The 18668-nt window shown below is 45.5% G+C and overlaps 1 protein-coding gene across 2 annotated transcripts; it reads left to right on the forward strand.

Annotated features, from left to right (window-relative positions):
• Positions 1 to 5802: 5802 nt before the first annotated feature.
• Positions 5803 to 18417, forward strand: RAC1 (Rac family small GTPase 1). 2 transcript variants are annotated; one of them, XM_025043115.1, is made up of 7 exons: positions 5803 to 5861; positions 6485 to 6556; positions 9012 to 9129; positions 14098 to 14154; positions 15553 to 15615; positions 16380 to 16539; positions 16824 to 18417. In XM_025043115.1, exons 1-7 carry the CDS (start codon positions 5818 to 5820, stop codon positions 16952 to 16954), a joined length of 645 nt encoding a protein of 214 aa, XP_024898883.1. In that variant the 5' UTR covers positions 5803 to 5817; the 3' UTR covers positions 16955 to 18417. The 2 variants fall into 2 exon arrangements, with proteins under 2 accessions (XP_024898883.1, XP_024898884.1); XM_025043116.1 differs by lacking the exon at positions 14098 to 14154.
• The last annotated feature ends 251 nt before the right edge of the window (positions 18418 to 18668 follow it).

The raw sequence follows: 18668 nt of genomic DNA on the forward strand, positions 1-18668 counted from the left end.
CGCCGCCCCCCTCGTTCGCCGGTGGCTTCCGTGGGCGCAGAGTCGCCTGTCTCAGAAAGGGACCGTGTCTTGGCTTTATTTAACCCCTCGAGCCCCATCGAGAGCTCCGTGCGTCCCGGCGGAGAGGTCGGTTGTAATTGACGAGAATGTGCCCTGAACTGATTGATGATGTGCCTACCAGGGGTGTCGTCCACTGGTACTTCGCCACTGGTGGGATTTTAAAAATGGTTATTTTTGCTCCTTCCGTGGAGAAACTTTTAAGATTCTAGTTGCGAGGTGCTGGGTGCGATCAAGAGGGTTCTTTTCTCTGAGTGTGGTGTGGTCATTAAAAAAAAAACTGGCCATCGCTGCTTGCGTTAGGTGTGGGGTGTCGCAGAACAGGCTCCCGGAGCCGAGTGGCTCTCTGACTCAAGGCGTTTCTTTTTATTACCGCCTTTGGTGGTTACAGGCCCCAGAGGAAGACAAGACTTGTCTTATGCAGTTTCTTTCTCCCAAAGAAACAAGAATCTCAGTGTAATCCGAGCAAATTGTGAGTCTCAGCATTGCTCGAGTAGTTAACCCGGAAGCTCCAAGAATTACTACCAGTTTCATCAAACTCAGAATGCAACTGGCACACTTGTTTCAGTGGTGTAAAGTCAGAGGAAGAGTTCTGGCATCACTGTTTCCTTGTGATTAATATTCCCCAAACTTGTCATTAGAACTCGTTGCTTTTATGCCTCTCAAATGACTTTATGAATTCTCAGCTTATTTTGATCATTGTTAAATTAGACATTTGAAATTGTTTCTATAACTTAAAAAAAGGGCGAATTGCTGCCAATTCAATACTTAACCATAGTATGTAATATTCCTATTTGAAAATTTCTAAAACTAAAACATAAGCACAGCAGAAATATTTAGTTTCTTTAAACAGAAAATGGACCTCTACCGTTTGTGTTGGCTTATTTACCCAGTCTCCATACTTGTTCAATGCCTGCTATGGGATCTGGATCCTTCCTCATGGGGAAACCCAGAGCATATCACTCACCCCCCAAGATGAGAGTGGCAAAGGGAAGTATGGAGAGTTAAACGGGATGCTGGATGTGAAGTGCCTCGCAGGTGCCTGGCCCTACCAAGTACTTTTTTAAGTGCCAGCTGTCAGTATTATTGCTGCTTCTATTTCTCTCAAGCACTGCTAGGCTCTGTGAAGGGAGTATTAGGCATAAAACACACTTCCTGGCCTTGAGTTTGTTAATGCTGTTTTTGACATTGATATTGACTGAGGCTGAGATATTAGAAGTGAAATGTACCTTTACAAAAAGTTTTCAGCTGTACTATTTCAAATAACGGACAATATGTAACATTCAGTACAAAACTTAATTTTCCATACCAAAAATATTTTTCTGCTTTCACCCAAATAAAATATATTCCTGGTGATACAGTAGGAATGTTCTTTTATTACAAATTTGTTGGAGCTGTTAAGTATGAGTCTCAATTTTGGGGGGGGGTTGTCTAACGAGTCACTTAATGTTGTGTGGAATTGCAGGCAATTAAAGGCAGTTAAAGCCGAGAAGGAAATTGGAAGCTTCCTCATTTTAAAAATATTCCTGGGAATTATGGTTAAAAGCCGTGCGGTAACTATGTTATAGCTGGGGCCCATTAGCCCATATTCCTCTAATGGATTATTTCCTATTTTGTGATTTAACTTCCATTGAGTATAAAATGAGATAAAATTTGATAACTTTTTTATTCTAAGTCTTTCCTGAACACAGAGTCTGTCACTGTTGTTTGGGGGACCTCTGCCCCAAGATTTTCTGTCAGCTTTACTTAGGTAAGACAGCATCTCACTTTCCAGTATTTGTAAACCATTTTTACCAGTGTTTTGGCTTTGGTTTACTAGAAGGCTGGGAGTGAATGACTTAAAACCGTAATTTCACTCATTATACAAACTGGTGTCTCTATTGGGCTACTGGTCCCTTTAGCCCAGTATCTAATTTAGATATTGTTGTCCAGGAATTTCTTTAGTTGAGCATGATAAATGCCTTCCATGGTGTCATCTTCATGGGAACGTATATGTGCCAGGCTCCACTCTCCTTGCATACTCATGTACCCTTGCGTGATACATGAGTTTCCCTAAGCTTCATGAATCGTCTTTGCGTATTTTTGTCTTGAGGCACAAGTTTCCACATTTTGTAAAGGTGTTTGAATTCTGCACTGGCTTCCAAACGTAGGTTTAGTATTTGACTCTGATTTTGGTTGGTAAAATTATATATACATAGTGCTTTTTAAAATTTTTCAAATGATAAGCCCAGTAAAAGTTTGGGATGTCTTAGTGCTGAAGGATCAGAAATCCATTTTAGAAACCTTAAATCCACCTTTTACGATGTCTTTTGCTTTAGTCATCTAATGTCTTAGTACTTTTAGGGCTTAGCACTCTGCATCACCAAGTGGCTCTGTCTTACCATGGGAGTCTTCTTAGAAAGGAGCTGTTTTATCAGGAATCCTGCTACGGATTCCTGATTGGCAGTTACGAGATGCTATCAGAAGGAATATTTTTCCTCCAACATCTTATGAAAAATTTGAAACATATAGAAAAGTTGAAAGAATCATGCAGGGAACACATATACCTACCACTTGGATTCTGTAATCAACATTTTGCTCTATCCGTTTATCATATATATCTTCCCATTATCAGAGGGGATATTTTAACAGGAGTTAATAGGGTTGATTTTGAAGGAGAAGGAAGATGATATACAGGTAGATATAAATTCTTGTTTTGAACTCTATCTCCAGCTGATTCAAGTTATCAGCTGCCCCCAGGTTAGGCTTATTCTAGAAGGGTGGTCTAGAGTAAAGGCTACTGAATTCATACTCAACTCTAGTATGGATACTATCTTTGTTCTAGAAACTACACAGAATCTGAATTTTTCAAAGCCTCCAATTGTGATAAGAGGGGGCTTTCTATAAGTTAGTTGTGCTTTCTTCTGTTTGTAGCAAAACCTCAGAATTTCAGATTGGATTTTTTATTTTTGTAGCATGAAACTAACCTGTTCATCTATTTTCTGAACACATTCTCTGCATAGTTAAGCATATGCTGAAGACATACTGTTAAGGTTCCCACACCTCTTTCTCAGTGTAAATTGAGGACTTTCATTCAAGGTCTTTTTAAAAATTTTGAGTTCCTGGATCTTTTCTTTTTTTTTTTTTAACCTAAGGACATCACGAATGTTTCTAGAGTAATTGTTTTTTTTGTTTTGTTTTTTGTTTCGTTTTTAGTTTTGGTTTATAGATTTCAAGAATTAACACTGAAAATTACCAAAAAAATTTTAAGTAAAAAGTTTCCTTAGATTTCTAATGGAAAAATGAAGAACATAATAGGAACGTAAGGTATTGGCTTTAATCTTGGGCATTTCTACTCCGTAGAGCAGAGGCACAGGTCGGTTAAAGAAAATGTGCTCACGCGAACTTCCTTCCAGTGGGCTCATGTTCTAGTTACAGCATCTTTCAGAGGTCAAAAAGAGGTTGAACTGAACAGTTAAATATATAAAATTGGAAATTCCAAAGCAAATAGTAACTTCCAGAAATTCTGCAGCAGCATCAGTCCAGTCCGTGACCAAATACGGTTCCTTTCTTGTGGGGAGAAGCTATGACTTTGCCTAGAGCCGATGTTGACTTTGGCCGCTGGCGTTTATTTGTGGAGTGTGTTTAAAAGGAGTGGATAAATACACCACTAATGGGAGGTAGATAACCTTTTCTTTTTCTTTGTATCTGTTTTAAAAATTAAGTAAATATTTAAATCAAAGGTTGGACATGTACTCATTTAAAAAGTTACAATTTTATAATTTAATAATTTTATTATAGAACACAGATTTATAGCAAAAGATTGGTAATAAAATTTCAGTTGCTATCAGGCCTTGTCTTTACTTTGAATTTCCTTATAGTTAAACCTTTCAAAAGATAATGCCTCAGCTGAGGTTGAAGTTTTAGGAAAAGAAATTTTAGGGCGTTTAAGACACTGTTGGTCATATTTATAGTAATGGCTTTGCTCCTTCTATCCATAGAAGGGCAGGATCTTAAAGGAAGTGCTACTGCATTTTAACATAAAAGTTAAAATCGTTCTAGCCGCTTTTCCTGGACATTAAGTGACAATAACTATTAACATTTTTACACAACATTTATAATTTTGAAGAGATTCACTTATTCTGATCTTAGACTCAGCTCTTCCTGGGCTGCCAGCCACTACACCCAAACACCCAACCCATGCCCGGGCCATGCTTGTTCTGCTGCCAGTCTCGGTAGCTCTCGAAATGGCCCACTTCTCTTCCCCGGGAAGCCCCCTTCTTGGCCCAGGCCACCATGGCTGGCTCCTTGAACAGAGCAGCAGCTGCTGCTTCCTTATTTTCTTGCCTCAAGTCCCAGCTTCCTCGCTCAGTCTTCTTTCCACGCCTTGTCAGAGGCTTCCTCTAAAAATGCAAATCTAATGGTTTCTTGGTAACTAAAAACCTTCCGTGACTTCCCAAGTAGGATCAGGTCCCACGTCCTTAACAAGGAGAGATGACAACCTCTTCAGATTTTCCTCTGCCACTCCCCCCCCCCTTTTTTTTTTGTTCCGTTTTACTGGGCTTCTTTGAATTCTGGGCCTCCCCATAGCCTGTCACTTTTGCCTGGAACATTCCTTGGTAGCATATCCCTCTCCTCATAAGTCTCAGCACATGTCACAACCTCCTCAGACCACCCCCAAGACTAGCTTAGGTCACGTTACTGTACATTTCCAGAGCGTCTTTGCTAACACTTATGTCATGACCTCATCCTTCATTTTTGAATTGAATAACTGCATGAATTTCGTGTGGTCTTTAGCACCTAGTACATGTCCTGGCGTCGTGCACAGTTTGTTGGTACACATTGAAATCGAGTTAATACTCACAGTAGGTTTGTGATGGAGTTAGTAGTTTTGTGTCTGTCTCACAGGTGAGAATACAGGAGGCATAAGAAAGTTGAAACTCACTGCAAAATCCCAACTGGCGAGTGACGGAGCTGGCCATGGGTGGGCTTCAGGCCCAGGGCGCTGACTGCAGATCTTGGGCTCCTGCTCCCACAGGTTTATTTTGACATTCTAAGCCTTTAACAAAACGTATGGCCTGTGTGAGTCATCTCTGTTTAGAAAGCCTTTGGGAGTTGAAAGCTACCTCCGGTGATGTAATGTTTTACTCCGGGAGGTCTGTAGGGTGGGGAGTTCCCACTTCTGTTAAGCCCTTAGTAATGTTATGAGTGAAACAGGCAAGCAGCAAGACTGGCTGAGCCTGTGATCTGCCCTCATCGAGAAGTTTTTGCTTTAAACTTAGGAGCACAGGGAAATAGAAAAGCACCTAAATAACTTCTTTATGGTGAATCCTGATTTATAGTAGTTGAGGCTGAACGATGAAATCTTACAGCTCAGAACTCCAGTGTATCACGGTAACCTTGGTAGGCCGGCGGGGCGGCGGCGATGTGCCTGCCCCTGTGGGTAAGGAGTGCGTTTGGTGAGCCATTAGGAGGCCAGGGACATGGGCTCTAGAACCCCCGAAGTCACCCTCTGAACGCTGGAAAATTTGGAGACTTTTTTGGCCAATGGTGCAGTAATCTTAATTTTTAGGGGATGTTCCTTTGCGGAAAAATGGAAGTGGTTGGGAGACTCCCACCCCCACTCCGACCTCTGCCTGACTGCGCACAGTGCGGTTTCCAGGCGCGCAGGAGGCCCCGGTCCCCGGCCGGGTTCTGCCGGGTTCTGCGTGGTTCTCTCACTCTCTCCTCTTTGCAGCGGTCCGGGAAGTTTACTCCAGCGTCCCTGAGCCATTAGTTAGCATGTCTGTATTACATTGTGTGTGCTGCTCTGAAAGCTTGTGGCGGTATGTGAGGGGCGGGCTGGGGAGGTGGCCAGGAATTAAAGCGAGACTAGTTCCGTGCTAGTTCCGTGCGGTGGCTGTGACTAAGCGCCCTGTAACAGCCGGTGCCGACTGCCGGAGGGTTGACAGGGGGAAGTGGTGGGGTTTGAGCTGCCGCTCAGCCAGGCAGCAGAATCCATTCCTGAGCAACACAGTGGAAGTTGCAGAGGAAAGCGCGTTTGCATATGAGTGTTTATCGAAGTGAGTTGGGGGTGGAATCGAAGATTCTTGGATGAAAGAGTTCTGCAGATGGTCACAGAAAACACTTTCAGTTTTAAAGTGTTGTTCCTCTTGAACTTTGTGCTTATTTAATAACTATTTCTTGGCTGTTAGTGCTCATATTACATACCTAAACAGAATGGGAAGGCTCCTGACTCTCTGCCTTTATGAGAAATTCTCATTTGTTTCCTTTAAACCTCAGGATAAAAATATACTAGTAGTGTTAAAAGGTTATAGAAACGGGTTTCTTTAAATGCTAAGTACTTGGTGTGTACTCCTTGATTTTTCTATAAATTATTTTAATGATGAAAACTAGGATCACATTCATGTCGACTAAGCAGCTTACACTTTTTTTCCTCTCTCTTTAGAGCTGTAGGTAAAACTTGCCTACTGATCAGTTACACGACCAATGCGTTTCCTGGAGAATACATCCCCACCGTGTAAGTATCTTGAATTAAACTGGAAATTAACTTGTCTGTGTTGAGTTTTTGGACACCTTTGACCTTTGCTTTTCTATAAAGTCATTCTTCATCCTTACGTGAACACATGTGGTTGATTTTCTTCTTAAACACTCACCAGAGTCTAGTTATAAGGTATTTGGGCTTTTAAAAAAATATTTAAAGTTTCCACATAGTGATGAAACAGCTTTCCTCATTGATTTTTAGACATTCAGGAAACAAAATGCAGTTAAACTAATTCCAGAGACTGGATATTGTAGGTGTCGGGTCAGTTTGGCTTTCTGGACCGTGTGCGTGAAGAACGATCAAGGAACTGGGGCATGTTTGAACTGGCCTTTTCCGGCAGGTAGTCTGGTTACACGTCCCTGTTGCGTCCTGGGGCTTTGGATTGAAACCAGGGTGTGTGTGTTGGGAGGGGCAGGCATGTAGGAGGCCGGGATTGAGCTGCTTGCTCGCCCTTGGCAGCAGAGTTGGGTGGAGATGGAAAAGTGCTTTTCCGATGATGGGGTTGCTGGGGAGCCCCGTGGGGCCAGCTGAGTCTGAGCACATCGCCCTGCGGCCCTGCTGAGCTCTGCCCTCGTGGCTGCCAGCCCACTAGACAGGAGACACCTCAGCTCCCCCACCCCCACGCTCACCTTCCCAGGCTCAGCTCTCACGCTTACCTGCTCCCTGAAGTGTCCTATGCATATTTGAATGTAAGTGGAATCCACTGTCCATGCTGTCCTGAATTTATGGTGGGGACTTCTCTTATCTACATGTGTAGATAGCTAAGTCACAGCTGTTAATGACTTTGAGCTACTGTAGTTAATATAACTTTTGGTCATTTAGGCCTTGTTTTCCCATTGGCATTACAAACAGTGCTGTGTTGAACATCCTTCATGCATCTTTGTGCACGTGATAGAAGTGGAATCGTGCCAAATCAAAAGGGAATGAATGTTTTTAATTTTGACGGACACTACCCATTTGCTGTCTCAAAGGCTATCATTTGGACCAGCTGTGACTAAAACAGCCCCTTTTAATACATGCTGTGGCCACAGGAATTGAACAGTTACCTCATCATTTGCATTTCTGATCATTAGTGAGGTTTAAACCTTCTGAATGTTTACTGCCCACTTATAGTCTTGCCTGTTGAAACTCTGCCTTTCTACTGAAAATTTTTCTCGTAGAAATTTTGTATATAAAAATATTAATCCTTCTTTCATTTGTCTTCGAACTTTGTTATAGTGTCTTCTTTAACCCCTTTCCCCGAGTTTTATGTCTCACTGAGGAAGACCATTACAACTTCAGTGATGCAAAAATATTCTCTAACAATTTTTCTGGGATTTTCGTGGTTAAAGTTTTTATCTTTGATTCATTTAGAATTTATTTTTTGATACAGTATGTAGCAGACACCTGATTTTTTTTTTTCCCCAGATGGAAAAAAAGAGTCACTGTACCATTTATTGAATAATCTATCCTTTCTCGGGGAGGCAGAATTACAACACATCAGACCTTTCCCTTAAGGAAGCTAGTTTGCTCATCAAATTCTATGAACCACATTGGACCCTTAATCAGACCTTGGCTTTGCTGTCCCACTGTAGTAAGATCTACGTTTTAGTCTTCAGAGTATGTAAAAATGAATTCTGGAGTTTTATTTTCAAGGCTGACGTATTGTGTTCTGTTTGGTACTTGCCTAGTTTGAATTGCAATGCCAGATTTTCTTTTTAATGAACTACTCTGTGAAACTCATGGTAATTTTTTAATGCCAGCTTTATTTTCCCCTTGTCAGCCCATAGGCTTTTCTAGGCTGCTTCTTATGGTTAACTAATTTGTGTATAGCAGCTTCAAATTAATTTAATTACACATGTAATCGGGCACCTCCACTCTGAAAGTGTTACATGATAGCTTCCCAGAGCCATTCATTGCCCTTCAGTTGCTGGCATGGATGACCAAGGCCTGACTAATTACCACCCTCCACTCAGGTGGGCGTTGTGGACATACAGCTCCAGTGCTGTGCCATCTTGTTGACAATGAGTCAGACGTGTCTGTGCAAAACTCAAGTGGGATTTGAAAGGGGGACTAATTTTATACTTTATTTCTTCCTGGGGAGGAAAATCTTCTTGTTCTCTTTATTAAAGGCAAAGCTTTTGAATTGCTGACAGCAGTTTTTTCCAGTTAAACTTAGTAGCTTTCTTGTATTTCTCGCATTTTTCTCAAGCTGTGAGTTGTTTCCCCTCACACTCCACCCGGTTTTCCCTCCACTTCTTAGCTCATAAGGCTGCTGCTCATGTCTGCAGGCAGGGCCGTTTGCTGGCCTGGTGGCCCCAGGCCCTCTGCTGGCCTTTCCAGCACCAAGCACCACCTTCTCTGGGTCCCCGGCTAGGACAGCGACTCAGGTCCTGGACCTGTGCCTTACACTCCAGGGCTAAAGACTAACCATTTTTCCTCCATTCTGCAGCTTCGACAACTATTCTGCCAATGTTATGGTAGATGGAAAACCGGTGAATCTGGGCTTGTGGGACACGGCTGGACAAGAAGATTACGACAGATTACGTCCCCTCTCCTATCCACAGACAGTAAGGCTCATGACTGATGTTTGCCGTGTCCTTTAGAATGTGCAGTTCCTGAATGTTTAATTATTGCATAGCGCTGTGGATTTGCCTATATTGCCATTTCGGGGGTATACTGAGTAATAGCAAATAAAGTTTAAATTAGTCCAGTAGTGCATATCCCCCCAGATGCAAACCAGGTTTTTGTTTGTTTTTAGTTTTTGAGCATTACCAGTTATTGAGTACTGTGCTGTGTATTTAACATTTTTTCTTTTAGTTTTAGGACATCTATATGAAATAGCTACTGCTTTGTTTTTGCAAACCAGCTTTAGCAGCAGTTAGTTTCAGGATGGTTTGCTTTGTGGCATTTTTGCATCACAGAATCAAATTAAGCAGTTTAAGATTGTGGTTTCTTTAGATCAAGTTAGTAACTCATCTTATGGGTTTAGTACTATTTTTCTATAAAATACATGCTTATTTTCTATGGCTTTGGTACCTAAATGTAGATTGAGCTTTCAGGTTTATAAAAATGTGTTCACTGTGTACAGTCAGAAAAACTTATAGATTAGTTTTGGTTTTATGTCAGCTAAATTTACCAAAGCTAATTAGAGTAATAGCTCGTGCAGAGTTTAGAAGCCACTTCTCTTTAAGCAGTTGTCTTGTATCATTTGCTTGGATCGATACGTGTCTTCCCTTTTTAAAACAACTTTGGAGATTTAGTGACTAACTGGCAAACACAGCATAGAGGCAGTTGAGCCAATTCCTCAGGTTCAGATCCCTGCTTTCCCTCTTGCTGGCTGCGTGGCCTTGGGAAGCTTTCTTTCTCTCTGGTCTTGACCTCTCTCTTGGTGTAGGATCGGATGAGTTAACACATGTAAGGCACATAGAACAGCGCAGGCACGCTGCAGACACTCCAGTGTCGCTGCTGTTAGGGCTCCTCCTGGCTCTGTGTGGACGTACTGACAGATCTGCAGAGCGCCTCAGTTCAGAGCCGAACCCAGATTCGGGCGAGCTGTACATCCTCTCAGCAAGCCGGGAGGCCGGAGGTTAAGGTCAGTGTCACAGGAAGACGTTTTTAAATTAACTTCCTGTGTCGTGATGATAGTTTTAAACCTTGGAATACAGCTTTTTCCATTCAGCAGTCATTGTCTTTGTTTCCTGCTGGAGGAATTGTCACATACAGTTTCTTTGAGCTGTAGGTTTTGCAGATTGTCCTTTGGGTGAATTCTGGTAACAGTGCTAAATGAAAACCCAGACTATAAAATGGGAGGTTTGAATCGCACGGTTTCTCAGTTAATCTCCAGCTAAAAATTAACTGTGAGTAAGAGTTAAATCACCAAATCACCAAATGGTTCAGATTCTTCAGTATGTTTAGGAAATTGTTCTGTACCTGGTAGGTGCTTAATAATTCCAAATTTTAAATGGTCTTGCAAACATTGATTGGTAGGAGTCTCCAACCCACTGGATACATCGGGAAGGGTGGGGCGTCACTCAGCCACTGCCTGTGACTCACAGGGTTGGGTGTGCCCTTTTTGTTCTGAGACAGTCACAGTAAGGCAAAGGTGACTTAGCAAGATTCCCACTTTGTGTGCTAAAGAACACACAGATAGTGACCGCCTGAATCAGGCTGCAGTGGCGAGGCCTGAAAGCCAGGTGGGTGTTGTCCTCCTAGGGCTAGGACTTTATGTTGCAGCTGTGTGAGCTGCCAGGACTGGACAGCAGAAAGGGAGTAAGACGTGACTCTTGCCCCAGGTGGCTCACCGGAGTACTGCACTGGGTGCCGGCAGGGGCGTGGGGGTGCTTGGGAGCAAAGATGGGGAGACGCAACTGGTGGCATAACTATGCCCACCTGGACTCCCCTGAGACGAGCAAGCTCTCTTGGCCGAAGCTCTCTTGGTCCCTGACGCTGCGGTGCTGTCACCTGGAAGGTCTCCTGGTAGCCATGCAGCCCCACAGGGGGCTGGGGGAGAGGGGCAGGCCCTGGCAGTTACAGGTGGGCACCTTGGTTTCTTACTGGCAAAGAGGAAGAAAACTCTAAACTTGGTGCTGAGCGGAGCGTGGTCTCCAGTAGTTGGCTCTTCGGTCTGCAGGCCGATTCATGTGGCTCATCCATGACTGGGCTCAGACCCACTCTGGAAGGGCCAGTAGGAAGATGTCTTATCTGAGGCGTCCTTAAAAGAGACGTGTTTCCTGTGGTCATTGGATGCTGGTCATTCTCCGTTGGGTAGCTCTGTGTAGCTGAGTTACACGTTTATACCATTAGCTTCTACTTCGTTCTTCAGAGGGCAGTGAGCAAGTGGTCATGTTCAGTACAAGTTGCCCTTCGAGTTATTTTTCTAAATTAAGTAATTCTTAGGGCTTTCCTGTCCTTTAATACATTATCTTTATATTCTCCTTTAAAAATATTTCATTTTTCTGCATGTTCCTCTCGAGTTGGCGTGCTCAGAATCAAGGTGTGACGAGCGTAGCACTCAGGCCCAGCATCTCGCCTTGTGTCTGGTCGCCTGAGTTTGCCCACCTGTCCAGTATTTAGTGACGCGAGTGGGAACATCCTGGACTTGCCGAAGTCACAACGCCCGAGGCCTGCGTGTTCCGGGAGCCCCGCGCCCCGCACTCGTTCAGCCAGCCAGGACCCGGTGTGTCATGCCCGTGTGTTCATTTCCTGTGCGTGCTCTGACTCGCGAAGGGTTTTCAGGTTCCGGCCTAGATTGCTGCAACGTCAGGCAAAAAGGAAACCCAGCGTTGAGCTTAGCTGTTTGGATTTCCGAAAGGTCGGGGCTTGGTTAGGTTGGCCGTTGCAGCTTCAGTGTCCCGCAGCCCAAGCTTGCGGGAAACACACCTGTGGTCAAACAAACAGAACTGGCTGGTCTTGTCCCAAGGGAGACACACTTTGGGGGCCTGTCGGTGAGAGGCGGGCTCGCGTTGGGCTATGCCGCTGCGGGCTCCAGGAAGCGGGGTTCCCCGGCGTGGACAGCGTAACTCTGGCTGGGCATTTTAATACGGCCCCCCTAGAAGGTGGAGTGAAGCGAGGCTGAAGCTGTGATTGGTACGGGAGGAGTCACGCACTCGGCTGATGGGATGTTCGGTGTCGTGTAGTTTGCAGTGACCTTGTACTTGTTTGTGCTCGGACAAGGTTGTGAAGCGGTCCGCTCTTCACTGCTTCACCGTGGTCTCGGCGTCAGCACGGTCACACGGCGCCCTGGCCTGATGTCTGTTCCAGGAGGTGGTTTTGTTTCTCACAAACCCCCGTGGTGGCACTGCGGGCACCAGGCCAGCTCCCAGCCCGCGGGGGCTGCTCTTCTCGCTGTCCCCAGCTCGGTTCCGCAGCAGCGCCACACCGATGACACGCATGCTGTTTATGCGTCCTGGTGCATGAAATGCCCGCATTAGAAAACCTAAGCCTGTAAGTGAAAACAGGTGGAAAGCATTTGGAAGAGAAGAAAATGAAAGCAGGAGAAACGATCGTGCTTCCGTAGTGAGGTTTCAGCTCGCGCTCCTGCTGGCAGCAGCCTCGCCTCTCTGTGCCCTGCCAGACAGGCCAGGGGGTGGCAGTAAGAACTGCTGTGATTTTGACCAGTGTGTCGAGCCCTGCGCATGTCACTCTGACTAGTGGTGGAGAACAGGCTTGCGGCACAGGGGTCTCACAGGTCCCGGAAGGCCCGCCGGAGTCGATGTGGTCAGAAGTGGCCTGGCTGTGTGAGGAGCGTGGCGTCCCCGCGCAGAGGAAAGGCGAGTGGGGGGCTGCAGAGCGCATGCTGACCTGGCAGGGAGGGAGAGTGGGGTCGCGCCGCAGGTGGCTGTGCCGAGGAGTCTGAGTGTTACAGGACAGGCGCACGGTGTCAGCACGGACAGCAAGGTCGGAACGATCGAATCTAGAAGACGAGTGTCAGAAGCATGAGGCTGCTGCCTTAGAGCCATTTTTAGGCCGGGGGAGGACAAAGGAAGGAGGAGGGACGGGCAGATGGTGTAGCACTGATGTAGGATGGAAAGCGCATTTCTTCATCAAAAAAGATGTCCTTAGACATTGAAAAGGGTAGAACAGATGTGGCTAGAGGATATTTCGAAGCTGTGTTTTTGTGGCCAATCCCCATGAGACCCAGTGTCATAGTGACATTTGGCATCACATCAAGGCCTTGGGAGGACAAATCTTCAAAAATAGTTCACAGATTAAACCTAGATAGTTACGGAACCTTTACCAGTCTCTTTGAATTGTAAATCAGAGACGCCTGAATGACATGGAATTATAATAATTCTGTCTGGCTCTTAAAAGAATTCCAGGGCTGTGTTGTTGGAAGAGCAAGTCTTTCCATTTTTATTGGACAAAGGAGAGAACTGAAAGCATCGTAATAAACACACTGGAAACGCTGTCCCTCCTGGGCCACCACCTCCACACCTCAGGGCTGGAACAGAGCTCTCCGTACAGCACACTGTTCGTGTCAGTGATGCAGGTCCCCGAACTCGGGGGAGGAGAGGACCGGCATTTCTGCACCACGGGACACTTGTCACGTTCACAGCTCCCAGCCGCGGCCCTGTCCTGGAGAGCCCGTGGCCTCAGCCGGGCTCGTGTCTGAGAACTCGGACAGAGATCTTTGAAGGGTGTGCCCGTCACTAACGGATGCCAGTGACTGCGCATGAGCATGCCGTTGTTGAGGGAAGGGTACTTTTTTAACACTTCCTTACTAAGCATAAGCTTCCTTGGCATGTTTTCAGCTCTGCTGGGGAGGAACCCCGTTTGCTGCCACGAGCAGCACCTGTGTTTGTCTCCCAGTGTTCCCCTGACCTCCGTCTTCACCGTCACTGACCTTCGCAGGTTGGTCGATGGAGTGGTTCAGTGGCATTTGGCATCCATACACCTGTTAGATCCCCATCTGCTTTCAGCTCAGAACCTTGGGAGGGTTGAGAAAGAACTCTAATGAAGAATAAGTAACAGGCTGTATTGATTTTTATTTTCCTCAGTTTCTACTAAATTCCAACAACGTTCTCATGCATTACTAGGTTGGAGAAACGTATGGTAAGGATAAAACCTCCAGGGGCAAAGACAAGCCGATTGCCGTATGTAAAACTTTCAATCGACTTCAGTTTCGAGCTTTATCTATTCTGTCGTTTCACGTAGTTTTCCTAGGATCTCCTGTCGAGCCTCATGTTCCTTGAGTGTTTTCTATCGAATTCACTCAAGGTTGGGGTCTCGCTTGATGAAACTGCTGTCATTAGAGCGTGACAGTTGACCTACTAGCTTGAATTGAAGCGGTTCATGAGCTGCCTTTTCCCTCCTCCCGAGTCGGGGGGCGCTTTTAGGAAGGGCCCCTCCCCGGGCTGCTGGCGCTTGGCGGGCTGGCCTAACCAGGGCTGCCAGGTTCTCCTGCCGCTGTGCTGTCCCTCCCCGTGCCGCGGGCCTGTCGGGTGTGGCTGTGCGGCGCTGGAGAGCTAACCTCGCCCTGCTTCCAAATGCCACAATCAGCTCAGGTGCGAGATGGCACGGTGATTCTTGGGCAAGCTGTGCATGCGCTGGCATTTTCGGCTGTCGTGTGGGGTGTTTCCTTCCCTTACAGGTACGATGCCAGCTGCATGACTGAAAGTGTTAGCTGGGGAACTGGGTGCATTTCACAAAGTAGCGTAGCTGCCTTTTTCCAGGAAAATGTTTTATAAACTTAGCATTTTAGAAACTCTTGGGCATTTTAACCCAGGTAAATATTGAGACTTTTTACACAATGCAGAATGGGAGGAGAACCCTGAATATTTTACTTTTAGCCAGAAATTCTTCCAGGTATTTATCTGCACCTGCTTTTTCCTTTGAGTCTGCCCTTCAGCTCCAGCTCCCCTGGGTGCAGATCTCCAGAGGCCATATGCAGGGGGGCAGGGGCTTTGACAGCAGGGAAGACGCTACTTGCGCACTCGGCCAGCCTCCGTCACGTGCTCATTTAGCAAATACATGGGCCCCGTCTGGGCCAGGGACGGCGATGGCAGTTCTTTAAAAAGCAGTTTAATTGGAACCTAGTGATCATCTAGAAGTGTTTATGCTCAACACGCAGAAGAGGAGCTTAGTGAAAGGCACACTGTTTGTAGATAACGTTTTGAGAAACAGAGACCAAATTTTATGGAATACTGGCGGAGCACCTTGACACTCGATTTTGTCCCTGTGTATAACAGACCGTTAGGTTCCCGGTGGGAGCTGGGAATGATGACAGGCCTCCCAGGGGTCCAATTTGACGTCTCCGTGGCCTCAGTAACTTCTAGCAGATTGAGCTCCGCTCGCCCTTCTCACACACAGCTGGTTCTGACTTGGGAGCCATATGACATGGCCGAAGGGGGCACTGGGGAGCACACCCTCCACACAGGCTGCGGGTGCACAGTCCACGCCCTTGCGCTGGCTCGTTTCCAGCAACACTTAGGCAGAGTGCATTCGGCATCGTTGGAGCGTTTTCTAAACACCCCTGTGTTTCCTTTTTGTAGGATGTATTCTTAATTTGCTTTTCTCTTGTGAGCCCTGCATCATTCGAAAATGTTCGCGCAAAGGTAAGTGGGAGGGTTTTTTAGAAAAATATTTTGTTACATAATGTGACTCTCGGGAAGAAACATTAAGAAGTATCATTTATTGATAGAAATTTTCAGTATTTAAATTGGTTTGAGTAATTTTGCTGAGGTAGATAATCGATTTTTTAAGTATATGACTTCAGTAGATAGAATTCCCAAGTTTCAGACTGATTCAGAAGTGCTGTGTTCCTTGTTAAAATTTAACAAAGCACTTTGGAGTTGGTCTAATAAAAACGACCGTTACTTTCCACTGCCGCATCTTTTACAAACTTAGTGAAAACGACACATGCGAGATGCCATTCCAGTGTCATGCTCGTGGGGCGATGGGGCAGAGCTGAGACCTGAGTCCAGATCGTTTATTCTCATCCACGACTACATGGAGTATTTCCCGAGATGGCCTAAGACTTGACTCGTTTTACCAAAAACAGTGGTTTAGGGGGGCACCTTTGCTCTTACAAGTAACGCCCATCCTGTAGGGTCGTAAATCTGGGAGTCCTGCTTGCTAATGAAACGTCCATAGGTGGTCCCATGGTCCGGGAGGAACAGGAGGTCCCATGGTCCTTGAAGATGTGAATGGAAGGTGTGAGCAGGGCTGGAGAGCGGGCGCAGTTTTCTGCAGGTTGGCTGTGTAGAGATGCAGTGACTGAGGGCTGGTGGATACGTTTTGGCAACTGTGTGGATACCATTTCGGTGAAGGAAGTTCATAAAGGAGAGTATCGTAACTTTTTTCCTTTCTCTACATCTAGTGGTATCCTGAAGTGCGACACCATTGTCCCAACACTCCCATCATCCTGGTGGGGACTAAGCTTGATCTTAGGGATGATAAAGACACGATTGAGAAACTGAAAGAGAAGAAGCTGACACCCATCACCTACCCGCAGGGCTTAGCCATGGCTAAGGAGATTGGTACGCACTGCATTTTTCATGTTTGCTTTGCACGTGTTTTTATTTTCGTGACACAGGCTGGAGTCTGGTTTGGGGGGGTGGAGAGTGTTCCTTCAGCTCCTTCAGCTCCTTCAGCTCCTTCAGCTCGGTCTGGCTCACCTCTGGGGAGCTGGCTGAGCAAGGCCCAAAGGAGGAGGTGGGGGTTAAAAGCCGCTCCACTGCGCTCACCTGCCAGCAGGTGGCAGGGCCGGGTGGGGGGTTGGCACGCGCATTGCCACGTGACTATAAGGGGTTGTCCCTGGCAGGTGCTGTGAAATACCTGGAGTGCTCCGCTCTCACGCAGCGAGGCCTCAAGACAGTGTTCGACGAAGCCATTCGCGCCGTTCTCTGCCCGCCTCCTGTCAAGAAAAGGAAGAGAAAGTGCCTGCTGTTGTAAACATCCGGGTCCCTCTTCCCTGCTGCCCTGTCCCCTCGGAACCTTTGTACGCTTTGCTCAGAAACGATGGAGCCTTCGCACTCAATGCCAAGTTTTTGTTACAGATTAGTTTTTCCATAAAACCATTTTGAATCAATCAGTAATTTTTAGGTTTTGTTTAAAGTGTAAGAGTTCAAACTTTCACATTCTATTAAAATTTAGCCCTAAATGACACGCTTTCTTAAAGCCTTATTTTTCAAAAGCCCCTATTCTTGCTCAGATTAAGAGTTGCCAAAATACCTTGTGAATTAAACTGCATTGTTGTGCTAAGAACACTAAGCACTAAACCGTTTAAAGAACTTTGTCTTAAGAAGACGGTAGCGTCTGAAGTTAGGACAGGCAGACACTCTAACTCGTTTCCCATGCGAGCAGTGCAGCCGCCTTCATGAAATGTTGCCATTTAACTAACGCATCGCTAAGTTTCCAGCCCGTGTTCATCCCTTGCGCTGTACTGTGTGTCCTAATGGATCAGTCTTTTTGATTTTGTAGGAAGATTTTTTTAAAAATTAGTGTACTAGCTTTTACTGAAATTTTGAACAGAGCTCTTCCGTGTTCCCTCTGATGAAGTCTGCGCTAGCCGTGGGTGCACTGGGGTGGAGTGTGGGAACACGTGGTGTGATCAAAGGATGAAGACAGTATTTCGACAGAATATGAAGTGATTTACACTACATTGTACACGTAATAATTAAACCGAATAAAAGTGTCACGGGTAAGATTTTAAACAGGTTAATTTCTGTCAAATGCAGCAGGTGAAGAAGTTGGTATTAATCAGTAAGTGTTTTCTTAAGCTTTTTCTTAACCCTGCAGTCCCTCCCGAAATTGGGCATTTATTCCTTTGACTGGTCATTCCCATAGTTGCTAACTTAGTGCTTTTCTTATAGAACCTTCTTAATGAGCAATATGCCTCTTTGTATTATAAAATCTTTCTTGATAATGCATTAGAAATTTTTTTGTAGATTAGAAGTGCATTCCTGTTTTCGCGTTACTTTACTCCAGCTAATTAGTGCTTTCCTTAGTTTTCTAGTAACTAGGTGTAAAAATCATGTGTTGCATCTTTACAGTTTTTAAAATATTTTAGATATTCTTAAACTATGAACTTCGTAACATCACTGTCTTGCCAGATCACCAACACTGTACCTTGACCAATGCCGACCCCTCTGCCTCCGCCGCGTGGACACACTTCCTGTTGCCCTGCCTAACAGTGTTCCTTTGGGTCTGTGAGGGGCTGTACACCCCATGCTCGTGGTAACGAAGTTCTGTAAACTCAGCCACTGGCAAGAATACAAGGTTGGACCTTTCAACCACTAGAACAAAATTTTTTAAATTGACAGTTGCAGAATTGTGGAGTGTTTTTACATTGATCTTTTGCTAATGCAATTAGCAGTATGTTTTGCATGTATGACTTAATAAATCCTTGAATCACACAACTGGTGATACTTGAATTCTTGAGAGGTTCGTGAACAGCCTCCTGCTTTTGCCCCACTTTAAAATCCTGCGTTGTTGATATTTTCAGTGTTTTCGTTGCTGGGGGGACAGGGAGCGGGTGGCCCTCCCAGGGGGAAGAAGATGGATGAATCAGCCGACAGTGCCTGGTGTTTGGTTTTGGACCTATTGAACGTTGGTGAGATACTCATGTGATGTCCATCGTGGGGCATGTGTGTGTGCACACGCATGC

The sequence above is a fragment of the Pteropus alecto genome, unplaced genomic scaffold (genome assembly GCF_000325575.1).
Source record: "Pteropus alecto unplaced genomic scaffold, ASM32557v1 scaffold40, whole genome shotgun sequence".
In the NCBI taxonomy this organism is placed as follows: domain Eukaryota; kingdom Metazoa; phylum Chordata; class Mammalia; order Chiroptera; family Pteropodidae; genus Pteropus; species Pteropus alecto.

Bases quoted from the DNA above. Each gene is read 5' to 3' on its own strand.
- RAC1 (XM_025043115.1), top strand. From the start codon at position 5,818: ATGTCTGTATTACATTGTGTGTGCTGCTCTGAAAGCTTGTGGCG. The intron at 14,155-15,552 runs GTATGTAAAACT...TCCTTTTTGTAG, and splicing joins GCAAAGACAAGCCGATTGCC to GATGTATTCTTAATTTGCTT. The intron at 16,540-16,823 runs GTACGCACTGCA...TGTCCCTGGCAG, and splicing joins AGCCATGGCTAAGGAGATTG to GTGCTGTGAAATACCTGGAG.